This window comes from Talpa occidentalis, unplaced genomic scaffold, assembly GCF_014898055.3.
Source record: "Talpa occidentalis isolate TD23 unplaced genomic scaffold, MPIMG_talOcc4v2.1 talOcc4.17, whole genome shotgun sequence".
NCBI lineage: Eukaryota > Metazoa > Chordata > Mammalia > Eulipotyphla > Talpidae > Talpa > Talpa occidentalis.
In genome coordinates this window covers 46,750,567-46,759,987 of record NW_023601754.1, presented here as the reverse complement: position 1 = coordinate 46,759,987, position 9,421 = coordinate 46,750,567, and the positions used below count along the sequence as shown (strand labels likewise).

At 53.5% G+C, this 9,421-nt stretch overlaps 1 protein-coding gene across 3 annotated transcripts; it reads right to left on the bottom strand.

Moving 5' to 3' along the window:
• Positions 1 to 3,667: 3,667 nt before the first annotated feature.
• DKKL1 (dickkopf like acrosomal protein 1) lies at positions 3,668 to 9,085 on the bottom strand. 3 transcript variants are annotated; one of them, XM_037518201.2, is made up of 5 exons: positions 9,027 to 9,085; positions 8,427 to 8,601; positions 7,511 to 7,651; positions 7,309 to 7,401; positions 3,668 to 4,073 (listed from the first exon to the last, which is right to left on the bottom strand). In XM_037518201.2, the coding sequence occupies exons 2-5, from the start codon at positions 8,580 to 8,582 to the stop codon at positions 3,762 to 3,764; spliced, it is 702 nt and encodes a 233-aa protein (XP_037374098.1). In that variant the 5' UTR covers positions 8,583 to 8,601; positions 9,027 to 9,085; the 3' UTR covers positions 3,668 to 3,761. The 3 variants fall into 3 exon arrangements, with proteins under 3 accessions (XP_037374098.1, XP_037374097.1, XP_037374096.1); XM_037518200.2 differs by lacking the exon at positions 9,027 to 9,085 and adding an exon at positions 8,894 to 9,019; XM_037518199.2 differs by lacking the exon at positions 9,027 to 9,085 and adding an exon at positions 8,712 to 8,761.
• Between the last annotated feature and the right edge of the window lie 336 nt (positions 9,086 to 9,421).

Genomic DNA, 9,421 nt, shown 5'->3' with positions numbered 1-9,421 from the left:
CATTCTTTTCATCACTGTATTAACAGTCTCAAGATTATGCCACAAATTAACCTCTTTACTTTTGAAGGACATTGGATTATCTCTGAGTTTTGATAGTTAATAAAACTATTACTCTGTATTATTTATTTAGGTTTTCTTTAATTTCTCTTAGTAATGTCTCATAGTTTTCTAGTAAGTCCTTAAAAGTTTATTGAAGTCGCATTACAGCATTACATACGTTCCAAGCATGCATCAAGAATTCTTGTAAATCTTTGACTAGATATAGTCCTAGGTATTATTTTTTTTTTATGGTAAAGGAAATCCATTTTTAAAAACCTTTTAAAAATTTTTGTTCATAAATTCAGACCTTTGGATTCAGAATTGTTGGGACCTTCTCCTGGAAAGACCTGTGGGTAGACAAAGGTCTAGAACTTTGTAGGCCATTGATCTCCACCTCAAACTGTAGTCTAAGTGCAGCTCCTACCCTGGCCCTGCCTCTCCCAGCACTGCTTGTTGCCTCCCACAGCCAGTACAAGTGGGCCTGACCTGTTACACCAGTGACTGTGTACCCTCAGCATGGCTGACTGCATCCAGCTCCCTCTGAGAGCTGAACCCTCTGAGCTGTCCACCGCTGCTGGCCTCCAGCACCACCTCCTGGTGCTGTGGCCTCTGACACTGTCCATTCTGGTGTCCGGCTCTGGCCAACTAGCGTTTGAATAGGTGTTGCTGGTGACTCTGGTGCCACCTCAGCAGTGCCGCCGTGAGTTGAATCTTGGCCCACCTCACTGCCAGCTCCAGGACCTCGCTGAAGGGACAGTGTCACCTTGCACAAATGCTCTTGGTTTGAACTACTGGACACTGTGGACACCATCTGGGGTGAGATGGCTGGTCACTTGTGCCTTCAGGTCATGTTCTGTGTTCTTTATCTCAGGTGTGAGGACACACCAACCTTTTCTTTCTTTTTTTCCCTTGCATAGAAGAATGGGGTGTAGGCCAGAGATGCAGGGGGTGAGAGGATTCACCAGAGTGGGGAGCAGAAAGGTGGATCTACTGAAATACACTGCTGAGGGGAGCAGCAGGTGAGACAGGAGTGGTCTGCTGCGCTATATGGGTCAGCTCCCTGGCCGAGGATCGAACTCAGGCCGTCGAGGTGATAACGCTGAGACATAACCCCCTACGCCACCAGCGAGGTCCCATGCATTACTTTTAACAGTGGTATTGAGATAGCATTCACACCCACATGATTCACCCTTTTTTTTTTTAGTTTTATTTTTTATTTTTTTTAATTTTATGTTTATATTCCCCATACAATTGCAACCCCCTTATTTTGATCCCAATCCCTTCTTTCCCCACCCCCCCCACCCCCCATAGTGTGTCTCTGGTTCATAGTTGTTTGTTGATTTTGATTTTTTCTTTCTTATAGTTATTCATGATTCACCCTTTTAAAGTGTGTAATTGGGTGGTTTCCAGTAGATTCTCAGAATTGTCCATCACAATTGATTTTAGAACATTTTCATCACCCCCCAAAAGCTGCCCCATATCCCTTAAGCCATGACTGCATCTTAATTCTCCTATTCCTGAGCCCTAGGTAACCACTCATCTGCTTTCTCGGTAGATTTGCAGATTGGCACGTATAAACAGATCATGCATTATCCGCTCCTTTGTGACTGGCTTCTTTGGCTTAGCCTAATGTTTTCTAGGTTTTATGCTGGATTTATTCCATGGATTAGCCCTCATGCAATTGTGGGAGCTGCCTGTGTCTGGTGCCAGGCTGGCTGTGGGGAAGACAAGAGGCATATGAAGTGGGAGTATGAGGATGCCCTGGAGCCCTGAACACGAGCTGGAATCCATGGCAATGAACTTGGCACCATCTCTCACTGCCTACAAACCTCCTGCTTCCACCATGTGGGTGACCTGCAGAGAAGCTGACACACTTGGCCATGGAGCTACACACAAAATGGCTGAGGATTTCTAGGAGCCAAAAGCAGCTTGGTGGGAACTGGAGGAACTGTGGGCCCTGCTGTTGCCCACGTGGCCAGCAAGGTGAGCTGGAGATGCTTGATGTAACCTCAGCTTTCAAGACTAAGCATCGCTCGGCTTCACTTCTGCCTTCCAAATCCTAATGCAAATTTCTTCTGTCCTCAGAACCATGCAGGGAGAGGAATTCTGGGACATGCAGTTTAGGCTTAGCTGAGTGGATGCCACACTTAGTGCCCTGAGTCCTGGGTGTGATTAGGTTATATGCAACCCTGGAGACTGCTCTAGGGAACAGAAAGTCTACCTCCCTGCCCTCTGGGCTACAGGGGACTCAGCACCCCCACCTGCCTTCTCCATGGTGGGCTTAGAGGGAGGGGTCTCAGAGGGAACAGAAGGTGCTCGGGCACAGGAAGAGTGGACAGGGCTTCCAAGACAAGCAGTGGGTGAGCTTCTGGGTTTGGCTGAGGCATCAGGTCTGGCAGAGAAGGGGCCTAGGGTGATGGGCATCGTGGGGGGTTGGCGCACAGAGGGCCAAGGGGAGAGGAGCAGAGCAGTTCAGCGAAGAAGCCGGCGTGTAAGTGGAGCGATAGGGACATAAAGACGTTGAGTCGAGACAGTGGGGCGGGGGTGTAACCAGTGGGGCTGGAGAACTAAGAATTGGGGGCTGGAGGTGACTGGGTCAGGACTTACAGGCAGGATCCTGGCCCCGGAGGATGACCATCCTCTGATTCCTGGAACCTGAGAAACACATTGTCCAGATGGGCCCAATCAATCCCATGAGCCCTTAAAGGCAAACAACTGCCTCCCCTGCTGGAAGAGGAAGAAAGCTGGGGCAGAAGGGACAGCAGAGAGACCCAAGTATGAGAGCTAAAGCGTATGCCAGAGGGATTCCCCACGGGGTGAAGAGTGGGCAGCTGACAACCAGCCAGAAAGAGGGGCCTCAGGGCCTTTCTGGTGCCTCAGAGGTTCAAGTCTCAGCACTATCAAGCTATCAGCAGCCGCTGTGGACTGAGTTCAATCCCTGGCCAGGGAGCTACCCACATAGCACAGCAGACCTCGCCTGTCTCACCCATTGCTCCCCTCAGCAGTGTATTTCAGTGGATCCGCCTGTTCTGCTCCCCACTCTATCTCTGGTGGATCATCTCACCCCAGCACCTCTGGCCTGCACCCCAGTTTTTGTATGCATAAATGAAAACAAATATTTAAAAAAAAAAAAGAAAAAAAGAAAGCAGGATCTCAGCCCCACAACCCAAGGGCCCATGATGCAACAACCGGAATGATCTTGGAAGCAGGGTCTTCCCAGAGCCTCCTGAGCGGAACCCAGCTGGCAGACACCTGGATTTTGGCCTTGAGACCTCAACAGAGGCCCAGCTGAGTCGTTGCTGCATGTAGGACTACAGGTCTTAGAGTTCCATCTGCCTTGTTTTCAGTCACTGTGCGCTCACTTGCTGCAGTGAGGACACTCAGGCAGGACAGAGGGGACAGATGGGGCTGGACAGAAGGGCAGACAGGGCTGGACGTGACAGGGGCGGGGCCTGAGAGAAGGATGGGGCTGGAGTTGCTCAATCAGAAAACTGTCGAGCGAGAAAAAAACGGGCCTGGAGACCTTGCCAGGAGCTTGCACTGCTGTCTGCTGTCGGATGTCCCCAGGTCAGGGTCAAAACCTTGGTTGTGTCACCTGCTGCGCCTTGCATGGGGACAGATCCCAAAAAGCGATGGTGCTTCTAGATGTAAGAAAAAACTTTATTTCTATATGTTGCTTGGGGCTGGGAGGGACGTGCGCAGACGTCTCGTGGCCCCCGGCTCTATAGCTTCTGGGAGGGCCTCAGGATGAACAGGAAGTGAGTCTTGCGAGGGGCTGGCAGCTTGGTGCGGGAGGAGCCCGGGGTCTCCTCATCCGGAACATCCTCTCGGGCCCCTTCAAGGAGCCCATCCCGGATGGCCTGCAGGCGGTGTCGCTTCTCGCTGAGGCCGCCGCCCTCAGGGTTGTCCTGGTGGGACCTCCGCCTAGGGAGCTTCATGATCCAGAAGGCCGCTCTGGGGCGGGGCTCCGGGTGGAAGCTGTTCATGGCCTCCTGCATGGGCACCAGGACCTCCTTCTCTTCTACCCTGGGCACCTGGGGAGGAGGAACAACTAGGGAGTCCCTCTCAGATGCCGAAGGACATCCTCCTGGGATGATCAGTCCCTGCGGGCACATTCAGCCCACTTGGCCTCCTTCCAGGCCGCCTCAGAGTTGAAAGTGCGCTTTGCTGCAAGGGCTTTGGGAGTAGAAATGCTGGGAGACATCTGTGGGATTGAAGAGACTTTTCCTAAGCGTTCTAGAGTTTGTAACACCTTCTGGGGGGACAGAGTGTTTCAGGATTGAACATTCTCGTTGTAGAAAGCAGTGCGATATGCACAGAACACTTTGGGATGAAAAGCTCTCGGCTTTTGCTGCTCCCCTCAGCAGTGTGTTTCAGGCAATCCGCCTGTTCTGCTCCCCACTCTGTCTTTGGTGAACCCTCTCACCATCCCCTCTCCCTGCACCTCTGGCCTTCAACCCAGCTCTTGTGTGCATAAATAATTTTTTTTAAAAAGCTTTCAGCTTTGGGTCTCCCTGGTGGCGCAGGCGGTTGAGTGCCGTGCTGTGAAGCAGTCTGCAGCCCCTGCAGCGCGGATTTGATCCCAGCCAGCCGCGGAGATACCCACATGGCGCGGCAGACCTCTACTGTCTCGCCCGCTGCTCCCCTCAGCAGTGTATTTCAGTCTGTCTGCCTGTTCTATTCCCCGCTCTATCTCTGGTGAATTCTCTCACCCTCTCGCACATCTGGCCTGTACCCCGATTCTTCTATGCATGAATAAATAAATCTTTAAAAAAAAAAAAAAAGCTCTCGGCTTTGACAAAGGCAGCATGACCGCCAGTGCCGTGTGTGATCCTTGACTGGATCCTGGATTGCTGGTCATGTCAGCCCCCTTGGAGGACAGCCGGGGCCCTGCGAGGGCGCTGGGGCAGGGGCTGAAGTTCTAATGCGGTCTTTGCTGTACTAGAGTGAGGGTGAGGGACTCGCAGCAGCCCCGGGTTGTCACTCATGCAAAGCAGTGAGTGCCTCCCCACCCAGACCCATCCAAGCGCGGCATTTTCACAACCTGAGGTCTGAGATGTCCTGTGGGAGATGGTTATGGGTTGCATTGGGACACCCCCCCCCACCAATTCATATGTCAAAGTCCTAACCCCTAATACCACATTCAGATGTGATCTCATTTGGAAGTGAGGCCCTTGAAGACTTTCAGTTAAGATGAGGTCTTTAGGGTTGAGCCCTGATCCAGTCTGACTGGTGTCCTCATGCAGAGGGGAAAATCGGACATCGAACTGTTTCTAGGGAGAAGATTCTGGGAAAATGAAAGCAGAGACCGAGAGGATGCAGCTACCCCACAAGCCAAGGAGCATTGGCCAACCACTGAGAACTGGGGCCAGGGCTGGAGCAGAAGGAAGCAGCCCTGCTGACACCCCAATCTTGGACACCCAGCCTCCAGAACCATGAGACAATACCTTCCTGGGGTTCAAGTCAGGACACCTGTGGGACTGTGTTGTAGAGGTAACAGTTTGGGGTCCGTGTTCAGTACCTTGGGTGTAAAAGTGGAACTGTGTTATGTGGGAGGTGTCGTTGTGTGGTGTGTGTGTGGGGGGGTGGTGGTGAGAGGATTCACCAGAGCGAGTGGGGAACAGAGCAGACAAGATTTACTGAAATACACTGCTGAGGGGAGCAGCTGGGAGACAGGAGAGGTCTGCTGCTCCATGTGGGTAGCTCCCTGGCCGGCCAGGGATTGAACTCGTGCTGTAGTGGCTGGCAATAGCTTGATAGTGCTGTCTGTAACCCCTGCGCCACTAGGCAGGCCCCGGCTTCGTTATTCTTGGGAGCTGTCTGCTGGAGGATTTAGGGGTAAAGTGTCATGATAGCAGTAGAGTGTCAGATGGTTCCAGAGTGCAAAAGTAAAAATAAAGCAAATGTGGTCAAATGCTCCACGGTGGTGACTCTAGGCCGGTGGTGGGAACGTCTAGAGATATTGTTGGTGGTCACAACTGGGGTGGGGTGGGGTGTGGCTTCTGTCTGGTGGGTGATCACAAAAGGTGATCTCAAATGCCACAGGTGTGGAGGTGGAGAAACCCAGCCCTGTGTGAAGGAGATACAGGTAGATTTATAGCACTGGTTTTTCCAGAATGTCTATAGATTTGAACATTAAAAAAAAAAAAACCCTCCCTGCCCCAAACTGGTGTGGGTGTGGAAAGCAATATGGGTGAGCCAAGTATTTGGGGGCTCTTAAAACATTTTTTTAGGATAAAAAACTAGCACTGTGGTGAGAACCCTCTCAAATGTTTATAAGGGGATACCTACAAGGGACTTGGGACCAGCGGGACACCTGGCAAGTTAGTATCACATTTTCACCTTCACAAAGGAGAGATTTACTAAGCAAGTCGGGATGGATGAAAAAAAATACTCCCAGGTCTCCCCATGCTCTGGTGACTGTTTCGCCATAATGGAAGCCATTTTCAGCAGCGTTGGGGGGTGGGGGGGGGGGCGGGAATGATGCCCAGCAAAGCAGGGCAGAATGACAAAGACTGGATATTGACAGAGCAGACAACTTGGCAACAAAATACTTATGCAAATGAGTGAACATGATTAAACAAGGTGAGGGCTTTGAGGTGAAGAGGGAGGGGCAGAGAGGCAGCAATAAGGGGATATTAGGGATGGCGATGGGGAGAATAAATAGTAAATATATATATTTTTCGCACATAGAAGAACGGGGGTATAGGCCAGAGGTGCAGGGGGTGAGAGGATTCACCAGAGACAGAGTGGGGAGCAGAACAGACGGATCTGCTGAAACACACTGCTGAGGAGAACAGCTGGGAGCCAGGAGAGGTCTGCTGTGCCATGTGGGTCAGCTCCCTGGCAGGGGATGGAACTCAGGCTGGAGTGGTGATAGTGCTGAGACTTAGCCCCTAGGCCACCAGGGAGGCCCAAATGTTAAATATTTAATGGATAACAAAATACTGAGGTTTGCAGAGTTCTATTAGATAAAAACATGTTGAGGTTTCCAAAGATGGGGCTCAAAATTAAAAGCATGTATGTCTTCATTTACAAATTGCTTCCGTGGCTCACAAAACCTTCCAGGTTTTACTAAGCCAGTTGGGGTGCACTCTGAGGTTGTAAACCTCTTTTCTAAGAGTTGGTGAGTCCCTTGCGACAGATGACAAAACTGAGGCCCAGAGAAAAGAAGTCGGTGCAGAGGAAGTCCCACCCAGGGCGTTCCATCTAAACTACAGAAAATGTCAAGGCTTGGACACTTCGTGGGGGAGGGGCCAATGTTCTAACCTTCCAGTCACCCTCCAAATTGCCCTCTCCTGGGTCGATCGATGCCACCACCTTCTCGGAGATCAGTACCTCTCCTGTCTTGTTGTCTGTCACCTGTGAGGGGAGGAGAGAGAGCAAACCCGCTTTCTTGCTCTGCCAGTTCCAGATACTGCAGCATGAGGGATGATGGAGAGACTCCAGGAGGGACTTCCTGGCATGGTACCTTGTCAAGCTGGATGTGGCTGGAGAGCGTCTTGTTCCCCATCCTACGTTCCTTGTTCTCTTCTTGGTGGTAGTTTTTGGGGAGGCCCCGGAAGTCCACCGGGGAAGAGAAGAAGCTGTCTATGCCGCGCAGCAGGTCATCCTGGGGCCAGACAGAGGGTGGTGAGCGGCTGGCACTCGGTCCATCAGCAACCTGCCAAGATGCCTTAGAGCCTTGCCCCAAGCCCTTCCATCCCCTTCCCTCTCAGAACCTCAGGGACTAACCAGGTCTCCTTCTGCCCCCAACCCCCCAATCTGTCCTGTCTGTTCTCTACCTCATTGCTCTTCTCTCCTTGTTGCTCATCTCTCCTGTTGTCTCCCTGTCCCCATCCCCCTCTTCTGTCTCTCTCCATCCAGTCTCTTCTCTCTGTCCCATCTCTGTCTCTGGCTGTCTCCCTTCCTCTCCTGCTTTTCCTTTTTTTTTTTTTTTTTTTTTAAAGATTTATTTATTTATACACGAACCGGGGTACAGGCCAGATGTGCGGGAGGGTGAGAGGTTTCACCAGAGACAGAGCAGGGAACAGAACAGGCAGACTGTTGAAATACACCGCTGAGGGGAGCAGCAGGCGAGACAGGAGAGGTCTGCTGCACCATGTGGGACCCTCGCCGGCCGTCGGGATCGAACCAGCGCTGCAGAGGCTGTGGGCAGCTTCACAGCGTGGTGCTCAACAGCCTGCGCCACCAGGGGAGGCCCTCTCTCCTGCTTTTCTGTCTCCTTGTGGCTCTTTGTCTCTCTGTTCCTTTCATCCCCTCTTCCTGTCTGTCCTTCTGCCTGGCCGGGACCGTCTCTGGCTCAGTCTCCCTGATGCCCTTCCATCCCAGTCTCCCATCTTCCCTGGTTCCTCTCCTCTTCTTTGCCCTGGCCCCTGCCAGCTCACTTTTAGGAAAAGCCGAGTGAAGTCTTGGAGTAGGCTCTGGAGGCCTAGAAAACCGGAGGAGCTGTCCTGGACGTCAGTATCACGGATCGGGGCGGCAGTGGATGGGGGCACCCAGGCGGAGAACAGCAGCAGCGGCAGGACCAGCAGGTGCCACATTGCAGGGCGGGCGGGGAGGCTGTGGACAGGGTAGGGGTCAGGGCCTTCGCCCCCTATCAGGCCCCTTAATGGCCACAGCCCCTTAATGGCCATGCCCCATCCAAACCCGGGACAATTGCCCTTTCCTACCCATTGCCCAGGCCCGCTGTCCATGGCACGTCCATTCCTGCTCTGCCCCCTCCGTCAGCCCCTCCCCCCATCGGGTGAGGCTGCGTCCCTCCTCCCGGGAGTGGCTCTGGGAGCTCGGCCTCATACTCAACACGACCTCGTCCTTACTCTCGCTCCATTCAAACCCAGATCTCACTCCTCACCTCCCACGCCCCGCCCCTCCTTCTGGGGCCCGCCTTGATGCTAGACCACAGTCGGGCCACCGGACTCTCGGACTCCGACGGTGCCCGGACTGTTGGGTCCAAACAGTTCTGGTCTCGAGCCCAGGCCGGGTACCTGGAACGCTGGGGGAGGAGTCCGCGCGGCCCCGCCTCGCTCCCATTATCTAGCCACGCCCCCAGCTGCTGACACCGCCCACAAGCCGGGCCTGCCATTGGGTGGCCACGCCCCTAGGGCCAGGGCCACGCCCCCCGGGGCGCTGGCGCCGGAGCCCGGCGGCAGTTGCAGGTGGCCACGCCCCTTGACTACTAGCCATACCCCCTCACCTGGGCCCCGCCTCTGAACCCCAGATTCTGAGCCCTCAGATTCGTTCCTCGTGTCCCTCTGCTTGTGAAACGCTCGCGTCCCCGCGGTCCGGTACTGCCCCCCACGCCGCAGTCTCGCCGCGCCCCCTCGGGCCTCCGGGAGCTGCGGTGAGCAGCGCTCTCGACAGAAGCCGTCGAGGGACGCCG

Excerpts from the sequence above, each read along its gene's own strand:
- DKKL1 (XM_037518199.2), bottom strand. The coding sequence starts at position 8,746 with ATGGACGTGCCATGGACAGCGGGCCTGGGCAATGG. Across the intron at positions 7,402-7,510 it reads GCCACATCCAGCTTGACAAG|GTGACAGACAACAAGACAGG; the intron begins GTACCATGCCAG and ends CTCCCCTCACAG. Across the intron at positions 4,074-7,308 it reads ATTTGGAGGGTGACTGGAAG|GTGCCCAGGGTAGAAGAGAA; the intron begins GTTAGAACATTG and ends CCTCCTCCCCAG.